Source organism: Neomonachus schauinslandi, chromosome 8 (genome assembly GCF_002201575.2).
Source record: "Neomonachus schauinslandi chromosome 8, ASM220157v2, whole genome shotgun sequence".
In the NCBI taxonomy this organism is placed as follows: Eukaryota; Metazoa; Chordata; class Mammalia; order Carnivora; family Phocidae; genus Neomonachus; species Neomonachus schauinslandi.
In genome coordinates, this window is record NC_058410.1 from 64068727 (window position 1) to 64088323 (window position 19597).

A 19597-nucleotide genomic window follows, 5' to 3' on the forward strand; every position below is an offset into this window, starting at 1 on the left:
GTTTGCAGACTCCAAAAGGGGTGGCAGCGTGACTGAAATCAAAACACTTGGTCACAGGCTGGGCGAGCACAGAATGCTGAAAGAAACCAGGGAGATAAACGTGATTGACTGCTTTTTCCTGAGGGTGCACTGAGGAGTGCAGCTCCGCAATCTTTCAGCTCTGGAGATCAGGATACCGCCATTTTTATTTTTATCCTCTAAAGCAAGCAGAAAGCCTTCAGGGAACAAAAGCCACATAGAGCAATCCACAGCCACCTACACTAAGCCCAGCCCCCTGGCAAGGGCAGTGCAGCTCCGCCTGGGGCAAAGACACCTAAGAATCAGTGCAACAGGCACCTCCCCCAGAAGATCAGCAAGAACTAAGACCAAGTTTACCGATCACACAGAACTGCAAAACTCCGGCACTAGGGGAAAACAGTATATAGAATTTGGGGTATTTTTCTCATAATTCTTCAGTCTTTCAATTTTAATTCATTTTCCTTTTCAACTAATTTCTTATTTTATCAACTCTTCTTAAGTTTTTAATTTTCTTTTTTAGCTATTCTATCCTTTCATTATATATTTTTGTATATATGTTTTTCTTGCTTTACAATTTTGAGATGTAGTTTCTTCTAACAAAGAGACCAAAATACACCCAGAATCAAGTGTAATGCTCTGTTCTGTTCACCTGTCTGATTATATTTTTAAGTCTCTTTTAATTTTCATTTTTACAGTCACATTCTATCATTTCAGTGTATTTTATTTTTTATATATATAGGTTTTTCTTTCTATAGTTTTGGGACCTAGTTTTCTAACAGACCAAAATACACTCAGGATTTAGTGTATCTAGTGTATTGCTTGGTTTTGTTCACGTGTCTGATTATTTTCTTTTTCTTGATGGTTTCTGGTCTCTGAGTTTAGTGTATAATTCTCTGGGGTCATTGTTGCTATTTTACTATTTTGTTCTCTTGTTCATCTATTCTTCTCTGGACAGAATGACAAGATGGGAAAAAACCCTCCAAAAAGAGAACAAGAGGCAATACTGACTGCCAGGGACCTAATCTGTTTGGATGTAAGTAAGATGATGGAACAATCAGAATTGTTATTCTGATTATACAGAAACTATCCGGGCTTGAAAAATCATAGGAGACACTAGAGAATCCCTTCCTGGAGAAATAAAATAACTAAAATCTAATCAGGTTGATATAAAGAAGGCTACCAATGAGGTGTGATCAAAAACTGAGGCTTAGGGCACCCGGGTGGCTCAGTTGCTTAAGTGTCTGCCTTCGGCCCAGGTCATGACCCCAGGGTCCTGGGATCAAGAGCTGCATCCAGCTCCCTCCTCAGCGGGGAACTTGCTTCTCACTCTCCCTCTGCCCCTCCCCCTGCTTGTGTTCTCTCTCTCTCTCAAATAAACAAAATCTTTAAAAAAAAAAAAAATGAGGCTCTAACTGCTGGGATAAATTAGGCAGAAGAGAATATTAGTGATAGAGAACACCAAATGATGGAGAATAAAGCTGAGAAAAAGAGAGATAAACTACCAGATCACAAGGGGAGAATTCGAGAGATAAGTGATACCATAAAGCGACAACAATATTAGAATAATTCGGATCCCAGAAGAGGAAAGGGTGGGGGGCAGAAGGTATATTGGAGCAAATTATAGCAGAGAACATCCCTAATCTAAGGAAGGAAACAGGTATTCAAGTCTAGGAGGCACAGAGGTCCCCCCACTCAAAAAAAAAAAAAAAAAGGAAAAAACCCTGAAAAATAATAGTGAAATTTGCAAATCTCCGAGACAAAGAGAAAATGCTGAAAGCAGCTCGGGACAAGAAGTATGTAACGTGCAAGGACAGAAACATTAGACTGGCAGCAGACCTATCCACAGAGACCTGGAAGGCCAGAAAGGTGTGGCATGATATATTAAGGGTGCTAAATGAGAAAAATATGCAGCTAATACTTTATCCAGAAACGTTGTCATTCAGAATAGAAGGAGATAAAGAGCTTCCAGGACAAAAAGAAACTAAAAGAGTTTGTGATCACTAAACCAGCTCTGCAAGAAATATTAAAGGGGATCCTTTAAGCGAAGAGACAGTCCAAAGGTAACACAGACCAGAAAGGGACAGAGACAATACACAGAAACAGTGACTTTACAGGTAATAAAATGGCACTAAATTCACATCTTTCAATAGTTACCCTGAATGAAAATGGGCTAAATACCCCAACCAAAAGACACTGGATATCAGATTGGATAAAAGAGCAAGACTCATCGATATGCTGTCTGCAAAAGATTCATTTTGGACAAAAATACCCCTCCAGATTGAAAGAGAGGGTGTGTAAAATCATTTATCATGCTAATGGACATCAAAAGAAAGCTGGGGTGGCAATCCTTATACCAGACAAATTAGATTTTAAACCAAAGACTGGACTAAGAGATCAGGGAGGACACTAGATCATAATTAAAGGGTCTATCCAACAAGATCTAACAACTGTAAATATTTATGCCTCTAACTTGGGAATAGCCAATTATATAAACCAATTAATAACAAAAAAAAAAAACCCAACTAATAACAAAATATACAAAACAATAACAAAAATAATAATAGGGGTCTTTAACACCCCACTCAATGCAATGGACAGATCACCTAAGCAGAAGGTAAGGAAATAAGGGCTTTGAATGACACACTGGACCAGATGGACTTCACATATATTCAGAACATTCCACCTGAAAGCAAAAGAAGACATATTCTTCTCAAGTGAACGGGGAACCTTCTCCAGAATAGATCACACGCTGGGTCACAAATCAGGTCTCAACTGGTACTAAATGATTGGGATGATTAACTCCGTATTTTCAGACCACAATGTTTTTAAACTTGATCTCAAATCACAAGAGGAAATTTGGAAAGAACTCAAATACATGGAGGCTAAAGAGCATCCTACTAAAGAATGAATAGGTCAATCAGGAAATTAAAGAAGAATTAAAGAAATTCATGGAAACAAATGAAAATAAAAACACAACTGTTCGGGCACCGGGGGTGCTCAGTTGGTTAAGCGACTGCCTTCGGCTCAGGTCGTGATCCTGGAGTCCCAGGATTGAGTCCCACATCAGGCTCCCTGCTCAGCGGGGGGTCTGCTTCTCCCTCTGACCCTCTTCCCTCTCGTGCTGTCTCTCACTCTCTCTCTCTCAAATAAATAAATAAAATCTTTAAAAAAAAAAAAAAACACAACTGTTCAAAACCTTTGGAATGCAGCAAAAGTGGTCCTAAGAGGGAAGTACCTAGCAATACAAGCCTTTCTCAAGAAACAAGAAAGGTCTCAAATACATAACCTAACCTTACACCTAAAGCAGCTGGAGAAGGAGCAGCAAATAAAGCCTAAACCCAGCAGGAGAAGAGAATTAAGATTAGAGCAGAAATCAGTGAAATAGAAACCAAAAGAACAGTACAGATCAACGGAACAGGGAGCTGGTTCTATGAAAGAATAAGATTGATAAACCCTTGGCCAGACTTATCAAAAAGAAAAGAGAAAGGACCCAAATAAATACAGGACCCAAGTAAATAAAATCATGAATGAAAGAGGAGAGGATCACAACCAACACCAAAGAAATACAAGCAATTATTTATTTATTTATTTATTTTTAAAGATTTTATTTATTTGAGAGAGAGAGACACAGCGAGAGAGGGAACACAAGCAGGGGAGTGGGAGAGGGAGAAGCAGGCTTCCCGCGGAGCAGGGAGCCCGATGCGGGGCTCGATCCCAGGACCCTGGGATCATGACCTGAGCCGAAGGCAGACGCTTAACGACTGAGCCACCCAGGCGCCCCAAAATACAAGCAATTATAAGAACATATCATGAGAACTATATGCCAACAAATTAGGCAATCTGGAAGAAATGGATACATGCCTAGAGACATACAAATTATCAAAACTGAACTAGGAAGAAATAAAAAACCTGAACAGACCCATAACCAGCAAGGAAATTGAAGCAGTAATCAAAAATCTCCCAACAAACAAGAGACCAGGGCCAGATGGCTTCCCAGGGAATTCTACCAAACATTTAAAGAAGAATTAATACCTATACTTCTGAAGATGTTTCAAACAGTATAAATGGAAGGAAAACTTCCAAACTCATTCTATGAGGCCAGTATTACCTTGATCCCAAAACCAGACAAAGACCCCATCAAAAAGAATTACAGACCAATATTACTGATGAACATAGATGCAAAAATTCTTACCAAGATACTAGCCAATAGGATCCAACAAAACATTAAAAGGATTATTCACCACAAGCAAGTGGGATTTATTCCTGAGCTGCAAAGGTGGTTCAACATCCTCAAATCAATGTGATACACTACATTAATAAAAGGCTAAGAACCATATGATCCTCTCAATAGATGCAGAAAAAAGCATTTGACAAAGCACAGTATCCTATTTTTTTTTAAGATTTTGAGAGAGAGAGAGAACAAGCATGGGCAGAGGGAAAGGGAGAAGCATGCTCCCCACTGAGCAGGGACCCCTGATGCCACCAGGCTCGATTCCAGGAACCTGAGATCATGACCTGAGCCAAAGGCAGATGCTTAACTGACTGAAGCACCCAAGTGCCCCAGCAACCTTTCTTGATTAAAACTCTTCACTGTGTAGGGACAGAGGTAACATACCTTAATATCATAAAAGCCATATATGAAAAGCTCACAGCGAATATAATTTGTCAGGTCAGGAACACCATAGGGATGCACACTCTCACCACTGTTCAACATAGTACTAGAAGTCCTAGCCTCAACAATCAGACAACAAAAAGAAATAAAAGGCATCTGTATCGGCAAAGAAGAAGTCAAACTCTCACTCTTTGCAGATGACATGATATTCTATGTGGAAAACCCAAAAGACTCCATCCCAAAATTGCCCGAACTCATATACGAATTCAGTAAAGTGGCAGGATATAAAATCAATGCACAGAACTCAACTGCATTTCTATACACCAACAATGAGACAGAAGAAAGAGAAATTAAGGAGTCGATCCCATTTACAACTGTACCCAAAACTGTAAGATACCTAGGAATAAGCCTACCAAAGAGGCAAAAGATCTGTACTCAGAACACTATAGAACACTAATGAACAAAATTGAGGAAGACACAAAGAAATAGAAAAACGTTCCACACTCATGGATTAGGAGAACAAATATTGTTAAAAAGTCTATGCTACCTAGAACAATCTACACATTCAATGCAATCCCTATCAAAATACCATCAACTTGGGCGCCTGGGTGGCTCAGTTGGTTAAGCGACTGCCTTCGGCTCAGGTCATGATCCTGGAGTCCCTGGATCGAGTCCCGCATCGGGCTCCCTGCTCGGCAGGGAGTCTGCTTCTCCCTCTGACCCTCTTCCCTCTCATGCTCTCTCTCATTCTCGCTCTCAGATAAATAAATAAAATCTTAAAAAAAAAAAAAATACCATCAACTTTTTTCAAAGAGCTGGAACAAATAATCCTAAAATTTGTATGGAATCAGAAAAGCCAAAGGAATGTTGAAAAAGAAAACCAAAACTGGTGGTATCACAATTCCAGACTTCAAGTTCTATTTCAAAGCTGTAATCATCAAGATGATATGCTACTGGCACAAAAATAGACACAAAGATCAATGGCACAGTGAACCCAGAAATGGATCCTCAACTCTATGGTCAACTAATCTTTGACAAGGCAGGAAAGAATATCCAATGGAAAAACAGTCTCTTCAATAAATGGTGTTGGGAAAATTGGACAGCCACATGGAAGAATGAAACTGGACCATTTCCTTACACCATATACAAAAATAGACTCAAAATGGATGAAAGACCTAAATGTGAGACAGGAATCCAACAAAATCCCAGAGAACACAGGCACCAACCTCTTTGACCTTCGTGCAGCAACTTCTTGCTAGACACGTCTCCAAAGGCAAGGGAAACAAAGGCAAAACAAACCATTGGGACTTCATCAAGATAAAAAGCTTTTGCAAAGCAAAAGAAACAGTCAACAAACCAAAAGACAACCGACAAAATGGGAGAAGATATTTGCAAATGACATATCAGATAAAGGACTAGTATTTAAAATCTACAAAGAACTTATCAAACTCAACACCCAAAGAACTTATCAAACTCAACACCCAAAGAACAAATAATCCAATCAAGAAATGGGCAGAGGACATGAACAGACATTTCTCCAAAGATGACACACAAATGGCTAACAGAGACATGAAAAAAATGCTCAACATCACTTGGCAACAGGGAAATACAAATCAAAACCACAATGAAATACCACCTCATATCAGTCAGAATGGCTAAAATTAACAAGTTAGGAAATGACAGATGTTGGCGAGGATGCAGAGAAAGGGGAACCCTCCTACACTGTTGGTGGGAAGGCAAGCTGGTGCAGCCACTCTGGAAAACAGTATGGAGGTTCCTCAAAAAGTTGAAAATAGAGCTGCCCTGGAACCCAGCAATTGAACTACTAGGTATCTACCCAAAAGATACAAATGTAGTGATCCAAAGGGATACCTAAACCCCAAAGTTTAGAGCAGCAAAGCCCACAATAGGTAAACTGTGGAAAGAGCTAAGATGTCCATCAACAGAGGAATGGATAAAGAAGATGTGGTATATACATATACAATGGAATATTACTCAGCCATCAGAAAGGATGCTTACCATTTACATCGACATGGATGGGACTAGAGGGTACTATGCTAAGTGAAAAAAGTCAATCAGAACAAGACAATTACCATATGATTTCACTCATGTGGAATTTAAAAAGGAAAACAGAGGTACATAGGTGAAGGGAGGGTAAAATAAAACAAGATGAAATCACAGAGGGTGGGACACACCTGGGTGGTTCAGTCAGTTAAGTGTCTGCCTTCCGCTCCGGTCATGATCCCAGGGTCCTGGGATCAAGTCCTATATCGGGTTCCGTGCTCAGTGAGGAGCCCGCTTCTCCCTCTGCCCGCCACTCTCCCTGCTTGTGCACGTGCTCTCGCTCTGATAAATAAATAAAATCTTAAAAGAAAAAAAATAAATAAATCTACAGAGCAAAGCAATCCATAAGAAACTCTTAATCACAGGAAACAAACCGAGGGTTGCCGGAGGGGAGAGGGCTGGGGTGATAGGGTAACTCGGTGATGGACATTAAGGAGGGTGCAGGATGTAATGAGCACTAGGTGTTACATAAGACTGATGAATCATTGAACTCCACCTCTGAAACTAGTAATACCCTATGTTAATTAATTGAATTTAAATAAAAATTAAAAATCCCTCCACTGTTCAAGCCAAAAAAAATTCCTATAGCATTTTTCATAGTAATAAAAGAAACAATCCTCGAATTTGTATGGAACCACAAAAGACTCCTGGATAGACAAAGCAAAGATAACAAAGAAAAACAAAACTAGAGCCATCATATTTACTGATTTCAAACTATACTACGAAGCTATACTAATTATACAGTATGATCCTGGCATAAAAATAGGCACTTAGATCAACAGAACAAAATAGAGTACTTAGAATTAAACCCCCATATATACAGTCAATTAGTAAAGGATAAGGGAGCAAAGAATATTAATATTAAATGGGGAAAGGATATCTCTTCAACAAATGATGCTGGGAAAACTGGATAACCACATGCAGAAAAAGAAAACTGGACTCTTACACCACCTAGAAATGGATCAGAATTAAACATTTGGATAGGACACCCAAAGCACAAGTAAGAAAAAATTAACAAGTGGGACTACATCAAACCTGAAAGCTTCTACACTGCAAAAGGAACAATTAAGAAAACGAAAAGGCAAATAAATTATTTGTAAACCATTTAACAGATAATGGGTTAATATCCAAAATATACACAGAATTCCTATAACTCAATAATGAAAAAATCCCCACAAATTATCCAATTAAAAAATGAGCAGAGGAACTTAACAGGCACTTTTCCAAAGAAGACTTGCCACTGTTGGCATGAAAGGTGCTCAACATCATTAACCACCAGGGAAATACAAATCAAAACCACAGTGAAACAGCCTTTCATACCTGTTATAACAGATATTATCAAGAAAACAAGAGATAGTGTTGGCAAGGATGTAGAGAAAAGAGACACCTTGCACACTTTTGGGTGGAATCTAAATTGGTTCAGCCACTATGGAGAAGAATATAAAGCTCCCCCCCCCAAAATTAAAAATAGAACTACTGTATAATCCAGCAGTCACAACTCTGGGTATAAATCCAAAGGAAATGAAATGTTATCAAAGAGATATTTGTATTCCTGTGTAACTGCAACATTACACGACAGCCAAAATGTGTCCATCAATGAGTGAATGGACAAAGACATGGTGATAAATATAGATAAATAGATGGATAGATACAGATGCACTCGCATGCGTACACACACATATATGTAAATACATATAAAGTGTGATATATATACATATACATATATAAAATGGAATACTATTTGGCCAGAAGTAGTGAAATCCTGGCATTTGCAGCAACATGGATGTATCTTGAGGACATTATGCTAAGAAGACATAGACAAATACTGTCAGATGGCTTACATGAAATGTAAACAAAACAAAGAAATAGAGTGAAATGGTGGTTACCAGGGGCTCAGGAGTGGGGACATGGAAGAGAGGTTGTTTAAGGTACACACTTGCAACTAGTACATAAATAAGATGTGGAGATCTCATACACAGTACAGTGATTATAGACAAAAAGGCTATTAAAAACAGTCAACCTGCTAGGAGACTAGATCTTTATTTTTTCCACCACTAGAAGAAATGATAACTATGGGATGTGGTAAAAGGGCTTGCTGATGGCTACAATGGTAATCATATGCAAACATATATATCAAATTACTGCGCTGTATACTTTTAATTTACGGAATGTTAAATGTATTTCAATAAAAATGAGTACAATATTTAACTGATAAGAAAATAATTTATAGATGGACTGCAATGTCACTTTTATTTCTATCAAAGGATATAAAATATTTGCATCAATAGTGAACAGTCAACATTTAAAATTAAAATAATTGTATTGTTGACAATGTTTTGAAGTAACTCATGTTCACACATATTATGTAGTAGTAAAATAATATACGGGGGAAAGGTCTTCATAAACATAAGACAGGCATAAAACTACGTATGATTTGAAAGTTTTCTTCCTAATTACAAATAATAACATACAAAGTATGTCATTTACATATTATTTCTTCAGATGAAACATACCTGGGGGTGGGGGGGGGACACACTCATTGCATAAAGTTCAGTTTGCATTAAAAAAATCTGAAACTTCCATGGATATGCATTTTTTGTCAAGCATAGCAGTCACAAACAAGCCAACCTTGTAATAACAAAAAAGCCTTAAATGTGATATAAATTCTTTGTACAAAATAGTAAAGTCATTGAAAAGTCCTCTCCCCAAAAATAAATTGTAAACAGAGACTGTAGTCAATGATCTCTGGATTTACCAATCCTATTTCATGTCATATTTTATATTATAGAACATAGAAACTGGAGCTATAAGTATATACTAGAAAATTAAATTTTTTTTAAATAGTTGGAAAAAAATAATTACAGAAGAAAAACGAAAAACAAGTCATCTTGCATAGCTGATGCAGATTCACAGAATCCTACAATGTTTTGTTCATGAAAAAGCCTTGCACATCTCTATATACCTATTAGCTCAATAGTGAGTTTGTGCCTTTTGTACAGCTATAAAAATGTGAGAACACCCAATTTGTTCTTGTGGCCCTAGTGTTAGGGACACTAACAAGACAGAGGAAACATAACAGAGACTTTTTTATTTTAAAGGGTAGATTAACAATTTAAAGAATTCTCAGGCATCCAATTATGTATTTTTTTATTAATTACCTGTGGGATAATGACTCTATGTAAATGTGTGCAGTTGGAGTGCCAGAAGTTAGAGGGAAGACACAGTGGAGGGAAAAGGGGAATAAAAATAACCAGAGACTTCTCATCAGTTAAGTTAAAGTGCATATTGTAAATTTTAGAGCAGTCATAATATAAATAAAAGAAATATATAATAAGAAGAGAAAAAAATGGAATAAACATATCTTATACAAGAGAAGGCAGAAAAAGAGGAAAAAGGAAAAGAACAGACAGGATAAACAGAAAACAGCAAACAAAACATTTAAAATAAACCATATCCTTATTAAATACAAATAAACCCAAATTTAAAAAGCAGAGATTGTTAGACAAGTTTTAAAAAACAGAAAACCAAGACCAAATTATATACTACATGCCTAAAATTTGAAACAGTCCAAATGTTCATCAAGATGAATGCAGAAACAAATTGCTATAATCATACAATGGACTACTACTCAGCAATAACAATGACTCAACTACTGACATAGTTAACAACAAGGGTAAACTTCAGAATGATGTGCCAAGCAAAAGACCACACACACACAAATGCCAGATGATTCTATTTTCATACAGTAAGAGAACATTCACAACTATTCTACAGTGAGAAAAATCAGATTCACAGTTTCCTGGGGAAGAATATAGGGGTGCATAAGGAAGAATGACAAAAGTTTCTGGGTTATAGAATATTTTACTTCATGTTGGGAAGAGAAACATCATTGAGCTGTATGCTTGAAATGGGAGAATTCATTGTATCTTATGTAGATCATAATTTAATTCAGAAAGAATATTAAATAAGAAATCAATAAAAATATATCCAGAAATGTTCTAAAAATTAGAAATTAAACAATGTATTTTATAGTATTAAAAGGTGGTTTCCTGGATGTCTAAGTACATACATACAGCTTAATTTAGAGTTTATAAGCTTAAACTTGTAATTAATAACAATGTGAAGAGTAATTAGTAACTTAAACGGTCTACATTTCTACACACACACATATACACACATACATGCAATCACGTATCTAAACACACACCATAAAAATAATTACCAATTGAAGCTGAGTACATTTGTTTCATGTGAGTTTCAATGACAGAAGGATCCCGAGAGCTGTAAATTCCCAACTCAGGGTAAAAGCTGGAGCCAATGTCATCCGGGGGACTGTGTTTCCCTTGTGGATAATTCTTGGTTAGTCTAGGGTCCCAATGCTTCAGGATTGGATGGTTCCAATGTATATATTTACCATCAAATTGTGGATTTCCATACCAACTGTAATAAAATACATGTAAATAATAATTCAGAGGTTGCAGCTCTTCCAGGTAAGGTTCAGAGGCTTTGGAAGGCTTCATAGTGATTTCAACACTTTTTAAATTCTTGTTATTTGTTTCACTGTTGATTTTGTCACTGTTTTGGGAATCAAAGCTTTTCCCTAAGCGAGTTTGTTGATGAAGTACTGGAAGAAGTTCAAGTCCAAAAGGATCTCCGAAAGTAGCTTTATTTGGTCTCAGCATTTTTAAACCCATCATCAGGGAGAAAATAAATAAAATAAAAAGTGACAAAATGATGCAAGTCCTTCTTCGAAACTTTGCCATGATGACATACTTTAAACTCCAAAATGGTAAATGTTTAGCTGTAATTTGTTGAAAAATGGTAATTAGTAAATGGTATTGACAATATTTACCAATGTATTCGAAATGAAAACTAAAATCCATAGAGTTCATTACATTGAAAAGTTTTAAAAGTGCAATATATTAGTTCTATCATCAAATACTGATGTGTACAAAATCTATATATGGCTAGACTAAATAGCAGTATTTTATTTGGAAATAGCAATTATATCTTGTCAGATAAACATCTTAGGAATTTAAGAAAGTATTTTGCATCATTTGAACAGATTTTGTGTATGCTGAATATAGGAAGGAAATATTCTATGCAAGTGGACTAAAACTTTCCAAATATAAAATTAAAGGCTCACAGTTTAAAAAAGGAAATACTTATGAATGGATTAAAAGCCTCGTCAGTAAGTGGATTTTCAACAAACTTTTTTTTAACTAAAATAATGATTGCACAAGAAGGGAGTAATCACACATATTATTTCATTTCTGAAATGAAAAGAATGAGAAATAAAAGAAGAATGATCACAAGGGAGGGGTTCCTAATTTAAAAATATATTACTTTATAACTTTAAACACCTTATTGAACAAAGATTATAAACACAGACTTATAACTTCTAAAATGGTATTGTGTATGTATTTTTATGTTTCAGTAACTGTATACACATATACGTGTAATGTGTATATATGTACATAGGTATATATACATACATAGGAATAAAATGTCTTTACAAATTTATTAGAAAGGTATTTGGGGAAAAATTGACATTGACTTTATTTATAAAATATGACTTTTTATAATAAACCATGCTGTTGTTATTCTAGAGAATTGTTACAATAAACTAACCCTAATAGAAAAGACAGATAAGTAAAACTTAATCTAACCAGCAAGTAATTCTGTCTCACACACACAAACCCTCTCTACAAATTGCTACTTCCATTATGCATATATGCAAGAATTACTAAGATGAGCAAGCATATTTCTTTTAAGACTAAAATCACAGGGGCGCCTGGGTGGCTCAGTTGGTTAAGCGACTGCCTTCGGCTCAGGTCACGATCCTGGAGTCCCGGGATCGAGTCCCGCATCGGGCTCCCCGCTCAGCGAGGAGCCTGCTTCTCCCTCTGACCCTCCCCCCTCTCATGTACTCTCTCTCATTCTCACTCTCTCAAATAAATAAATAAATCTTTAAAAAAAAAAAAAAAAAAAAGACTAAAATCACAGATTCCTCTCAAAGTTAACCTTAATTGTGAAATACATTACACCTAAAGATCAATATAAAAGACATATGTCTAGGTTGAAACACAAACATTCAAAAAGGAAAGTGCCAGTTTAAATGCTCATTTCCATCTTTTGGGCCCTTTGCCAATCACCGGCCCTGCCCCTTCTCCTTAAGAAGGACTTGACTTTTGTATTTACCATCCCCTCACCTCCTTTGTAGTTTTTCCAAAACATAAACATACCTAACCAATCTTAATTTTGTTTTGCCAGTTTCAAAATTTTAAGTAATTATATACACATTAATATGCATATTCATCTCCTACATAGATTTTTGTATGCTTTACATATACTTAGATATGCTATAAATATGTATAATTATATATAATTTGATATACATAAAATATACAAAAATATTGGGGAACAACATTATTAAACCTTCTCTGACACTTTACTTTGTGTCTTACCTCTTTCCCATCCCTGCATTCCATCACATCAGTTCTTCCACTTCCATACAAAAAGCCATGAAAATGGAAAGGCGTAGGTAGGTAGATCTGGAGAATTTTATTTTACAACTGTATTAATCCACTGGTTTGATGAAAATGTTTTCATGTCAAGTATTCTCCTTCTTAAACTTTGGAAATAAAAAGTAGCCCTTTCTCTATTGTTCCTTAGACTCTAATTTAGTGACCCCCCAAAGTTATTATATTTTATTATTAAATGGAGACACTGTGATCACACCAACAAACTAGACTCATTTAAGTTTGTCATATAGCCAATCGTTAACATTACACATAAACTAAAACAAGCATTATGAAAGTAGATATAGTTTAAGATGAGAAACAGTTAAGTCCCTACTGTTGTTTTTCAACAAACAAAAATTTCATTTGGTTGAAATACCAAAAAAAGTCTAGAAAACTAAAAAGATGTATAACTCAATTGAGCAACTCAATTGTGTAAAAACTAGTATGCTAAGCGCCACATGAGATAGACGGATTAGATAGATTAGTAAAACATAGTTCTTATGTTCAAGGTACTTAAGAGTCCATGAGGAAGGCAGAAGACGCACGCAAGTAACTATAATTCAAAGAAGAAAAGTGCCAACAGAGAAGTGAAAGGCATATATAAAGCAATAAAATGCTTATATAAATTAAGGAGTTGAAGAAAATGCTTTAGGAAAAAAATAGTAAGAGCTTAGAAGAATGAGTACAATATGCATAGGCTGGTGGAAAAAGAAAGGAAAAAGAGATGGCCATAGTGTTGGAGAAAGTGTGCCCAAATATATGTTTTCTGGACATGAAAGACACATTGTGAAACAAAAAAGCCTCTGCAGGCCACATGCAGCCAAGAAAACAAGAGGAGGAGGAAAAATAAAGCTGTAATGCCATGCTGAAACCATCCTGTACCAAACAAAGAGGACTTTTCCAGTAAAGAGGGGATCACTGAAGACTTGTAACAAAATATTGGCATAATGAAAGTTCAGAGTAGAAGGATGGAGCACTTATAAAAAATATTCAAGACATCAAACTTCACCATTAGCTCAATCTAATAATCTCCCATTCATAATAATTTTAACTCTCTTCCCACATTACTATTTTTAGTGACTCTACCAACATGGATGATCCATCCAGTAGTTTAGTCTCCCAATTCTTTGCCTCACTTCTATAGATCTGTTCTTCCACCCCCACTTCACCAAGGTATCATACTCCTACTATTGATCCTGTCTTTTAAATCTTTTACCACTCCAAAATCTTTTTTTTTCCATTTTCCAAACATAACCTCTTGCGCTTTGAGCCCATCTAGTTTAGTAGTCTCATTCTGGTAATTTCTTGACATTGAGATGTCCTATCTACCTAGTCCACTGTTTCTGCTATTTTTCCTGTTCTTCATGTTTTGCCTCTAGTGACATAGTTCATCCTCCATAATCCAACATTTTAATTCCTCACTTCTCTCCTTTCTTGATACATACCTGGTAAAACTTCAAATAAATGACATGTGTCTTGACTTTGATTCAGAACTACGGAACTATACTGGACAAAAACACGCAACCAGGCTGATTTTTCACTATGAATTCATGGCCATAAATTTCAAATGAACACTCAAGACCACTTAACTATCCCATTACCATACTCTAGTATGTTCACTTTTCTAACCTCAGAATGTCATTTTCATATTTTTCATCAAACCTACTGCTATGTCACCAACTCCCTTTATTATCTTCATATAGCTATGTCTTATACAGTTGACCCTTCAACAATGTGGGTTTGAACGGTGCAGATTCATTTATATGTGGATTTTTTTCCATAAATATGGTACAGTAGTAAAAATGCATTTTCTCTTATGATTTTCTTAATACCATTTCTTTTCTCTAGCTTACTTTCTTGTAAGAATACAGATATGTAGGGTATACAAAACATACGTTAATGAACTGTTTGTTATCAGTAGGCTTCCAGTCAACAGTGGGTAATTAGTTGTTAAATTTTTCCAGTCAAAAGTTATATGCAGATTGCCAACTGCACAGGAGTCAGTACCCTTAACCTCCAGTGCTCAAGGGTGAACAGTACTTCATAGAGAAAAAAGAAACAATCATACAGGAACTCCCTTATCTTCCCATTAAGAAATTAACTAAGCTACTGGCATCAACTTTTGTCAGCAAATGTTTCCAATTATAATATTTGTTGTTTCACTTTTTCTTCTATAGAAAATTTTATTTTGTTGAATTTTGCTCAATTTTTTCAACTGCATTTTCTCTAAGTTTCTTTACCCTCTTTCTCGTAAGGCCTGATCTGTTGTGTTTATCTTGTAGTCATTTATGAAATAATTAGCTCTTTTACTTTTCATAGTTGTAATTTGCTTATTCATTCATATCTCATAACGATTTTATTTCTACGTAAATATTAGGCTACAGTAGTCCTATTTTGTGAACATGTCTCTCTGGCATGCCTTCAGTGTTTACAAGTACGTTGAACTTTTTTGCCTATACTGACTTTGTATGGGATTTGACTTATCTTTTTCTGTTACTAAATATTACATGAAATAATTTTCTCTCAATTTTTAGGAGTGTTTTATTGTGACAGTTTTTCTAGCTTCATGCATTAGAGAGAACTTCTATTGTTTTTGTGAAATCTTACTATGGCCTCGAATTTTTTTCTGACATCAGCTGGGTTTTTCTCCATTCCCACATTTATCTGGATGTTTTTATTTCCTTGGCTTCTATTTTGTTATTCTGCTCCATTTGAAAGTTATTTCCAGAAGTTACTCTTCTATATGTGGTTTTGTCCTGAAAACCAAGATGCTCTAGCCTCTTCAGATAGAAGACTTCAGAGTTCCCCTCGCCCCTTGCAGCTATTATTCTCAGACTGGGCTGTCCTTCTTTCAAATTAACATCTATGTTATATTTAATATATTCTACATATAGAATATCTATATTTATTCCTGTTATCAGCTGAAGCAGATGCACTATTTCTTCTCCTTCCTCCAGCACAAACCAAGTTAGAAAACAAGTCTTATAGCTGTTAGTGAGCTGTCCCCTTCCACTCATACCTTGGGGTCCATGGGGATAACTAGTCATTTCAGTTTTGTTACAGATATTTTAGTTTTACTATTTAATGGTCTGTTTTTAGGATTTCAGAATGATTCAAACACTATACCACTGCTGTTGCCATCACATCTTTAGCAGTATCTTATGAGTTTTGCACCCCTGTATTTTTATGACCACTTAGTTCAAAATATATTCAAATTTCCATTATTTGTCCTCCAATGACTATTTATAAATGTACTATATTTGGGAGACTTTCTCATTTTATTGTTGTTGATTTATAGTGTGAATCCACTGAAAACATCCTCTGTATGATTTCAGTCCCTTGAAATATGTTGAGACTTGTTTTAAGGCTTAACCTATGACCAATTCTGTTAAATGTCCCATATACACCTCAAAAGGATACATATTCCACAGCTAGTGGTTACAGGTATCTACATGTGTCTACCAAACCAAATATGCTAACCATTTTGGTTATATTTTTCATATCCTCATTCATCTTTCTTCTGTGTTAAAAATCCCCCACTACTGTATTTATATCTATAGTTTACATTACATAATTTTAATGTTATGTAGAGACAAATTTGCAGACTATTTTCCTGAAGTATTAAATCTTGTTTTACAAAGAAATGTCCTTTCCTTCTCCACTGATGGGTTTTCTCTCACATTCTACTCCAATATTAATATAGCTACAATGGATTTCATTTGGTTCATGCTGGAACAGAGTATCATTTTCATCATTTTATTGTCACCTTAAATGGTTAGCTTTTTTGAAATAGGACATTGTTTTATTATTGTTGCTGTTTTTAATCTAATCTGATAGTCTGTCCAGTAATTGTAGTATGCAGTATATTTACAGTTCTGCAAATATGGGTATTTATTTATTTTTATTTTTTTAAGATTTTATTTATTTGAGAGAGAGAATGAGAGAGAGAGAGCACATGAGAGGGGGGAGGGTCAGAGGGAGAAGCAGACCCCCTGCCGAGCAAGGAGCCCGATATGGGACTCGATCCCGGGACTCCAGGATCATGACCTGAGCCGAAGGCAGTCGCTTAACCAACTGAGCCACCCAGGCGCCCAAATATGGGTATTTAAATCTACTTCTTACATCCTCGCTTTTCCTTTTGGACTCCTTTCAAGCTCCGTTTTTCCGCTTACCTTTTTGTTTTATTTTTCCCTATTTGTTAATTTTACATTTACATTGTCTTTGCTATTATTTTTATCTTTGTGATTATAGCATGCATTCTTATCAAAATCCAGGATGAATTAGAACTTTATTATGTCTCAACAATAAAAGCACACTTCTGCCCCAACTTTGTGCTCCTGTTTTGGTGTATTTTATTTTTTACACAAATCTTTTTTTTTTTTAAGATTTTATTTATTTATTCATGAGAGACAGAGACAGAGAGAGAGAGAGGGGCAGAGGGAGAAGCAGGCTCCCAAGGAGCAGGGAGCCCGATGCGGGACTCGATCCCAGGACCCTGAGATCATGACCTGAGCCGAAGGCAGACGCTTAACCATCTGAGCCACCCAGGCGCCCCTTTTTACACAAATCTTAAACCCCACCAGGTGGGATATGGTTTTACACAGTCAACATTCATTACATTTACCCTTTCCTTTGCTCTTCACTTCCTCCTGCATCCCCCTACGTCCATTCAAAACAATTTTCCTTATGGTGAAGAAATTATTCCCTCTAATAAGGCTTTTAGTATCAGCCCGCTGCTGATAAATCCCATGTTAATTTGTTTGAAAATATATTTTGCCTCCACTATAACATAGATCTATAGACTTCTATATTGGCAATTTTCTTTCAGCACAACCCATTATCTTTGTTTCTGCTGAAAACTCAACTATTGTTTTGTGGTTCTTTTCCTTGATTTTTTAAAGACTTTAAGGATATTTTCTTTTTCTCTGGCTCCTTTTAATATTTTTCTCATTTTGGTTTTCAGCAGTTTTGCTATGGAATATGGTTTTCTTAGTATTTGTCCTGCTTTAGGTCCAACATGCTTCTTCAGTCTTTGGGTTGATATCTTTCCTTAGCTTTGTAAAATTCTTGACCACAATCTCTTCAAATATTGCTTTTGCTCCATGATTGCTTTCTCGTTCATATCTCATTTTGGAATACAATACTCATGTTAGAATTTTATATCCTCTTTTTTTTAAACATTTTAAAATTTCCCTCATCTCTCCTTACCTCAGTCTGAGTCCTTCTGAAGGCTTCCTGTTTCCTAATTCTCTTCACCTGTGATTTAATGTTATAATTTTACTTAGAATTTCCATTTAACTCTTTTCAAAGCCATCAGTTCTCTGCTAAAATTTTCCATCTTCTAATTCCTTGAACATGTTAATTCCACTTATTTAAAGTCCACCTCTACTAACCTGAATTGGATCTTAGGGATTCTGCTTCTGTTGCCTGTTTTTTTGTTGTTGTTGTTTTGTTCTCTCTCAATATCTGGTTACTTTTTTTGTATGCTAAGTAAATTTTTTTAATTGAATGGCAGTCATTATAATGAAAATTTTTAGAGACAATGAAGCTCTATATATTATTTTCCTCCAGAAAAAAATTATGTTTGCATCTTGAGGACTGCTAGGGTAGAGGAAGATTATCTTAATCTAATCAGAGTAAAATCTTCGAAACTGGTTTTAAGTCCTTGTAAATATCTGACTATTTCTGATTAATCCTACTCCCTTACATGCATGAGTACTGAAATTAAAGCCATGGGTTTTATCAAGATCCTGCCACTTTCTTTTTTCTACTCACGTTCTTAGCTTCTGTTATCCTTGAATCAGGGGTTTTAAACAATCCTCCCCTATTTCCTCCACAATCTCCCAAAGAATAATGCATGTTGTAGGGCTCAAAGCCATTGAAATGATTAAGGAATTCCACCTGAATTCCCTTATAACCTGAGTGCAATGGAAGGCTTTATAACAATGACTCAAAATTCAGATGCAATATATAAAAAGGCAAATTAACTACATAAATTTAAAGATATGCATATCAGAAAACACTATTAACAAAAGACAACTGAGAGTGAAAATACTGGCAAGATCTTCTACCTCACTCAAAATTTTTAAAAATGCAAATTAAAGTGGCTCCTGGGTGGCTCAGTCCATTAAGCATGTGACTCTTGATTTTAGCTCAGGTGATAATCTCAGGGTTGTGAGATGGAGCCTGCTTGAGATTCTCTCTGGCCCTTCCCCCTCTAAAATAAACCTTTAAAATAATGCAAAATAAAACTACATAAAAATATCATTTATCTACAAGACTAAGAAAACAAAAACAAAAATACATCCTGTTGGCAAAACGGTGGGAAAACAAGCACTTCCAAACATTGCTACCTGAATGTAAACTGGTACAGCCTTTT

The 19597-nt window shown here is 35.8% G+C and overlaps 1 protein-coding gene across 1 annotated transcript in view; it reads right to left on the reverse strand.

Moving 5' to 3' along the window:
* The window catches only part of MANEA (mannosidase endo-alpha), a 58293-nt gene extending 46836 nt beyond the window's left edge, over window positions 1-11457 (reverse strand). Inside the window, exon 1 of the mRNA XM_021693375.1 lies at window positions 10917-11457. Within this exon, the coding sequence (XP_021549050.1) occupies window positions 10917-11457 (541 nt within the window). The remainder of the gene's footprint in view (window positions 1-10916) is intronic.
* Window positions 11458-19597: the final 8140 nt, after the last annotated feature.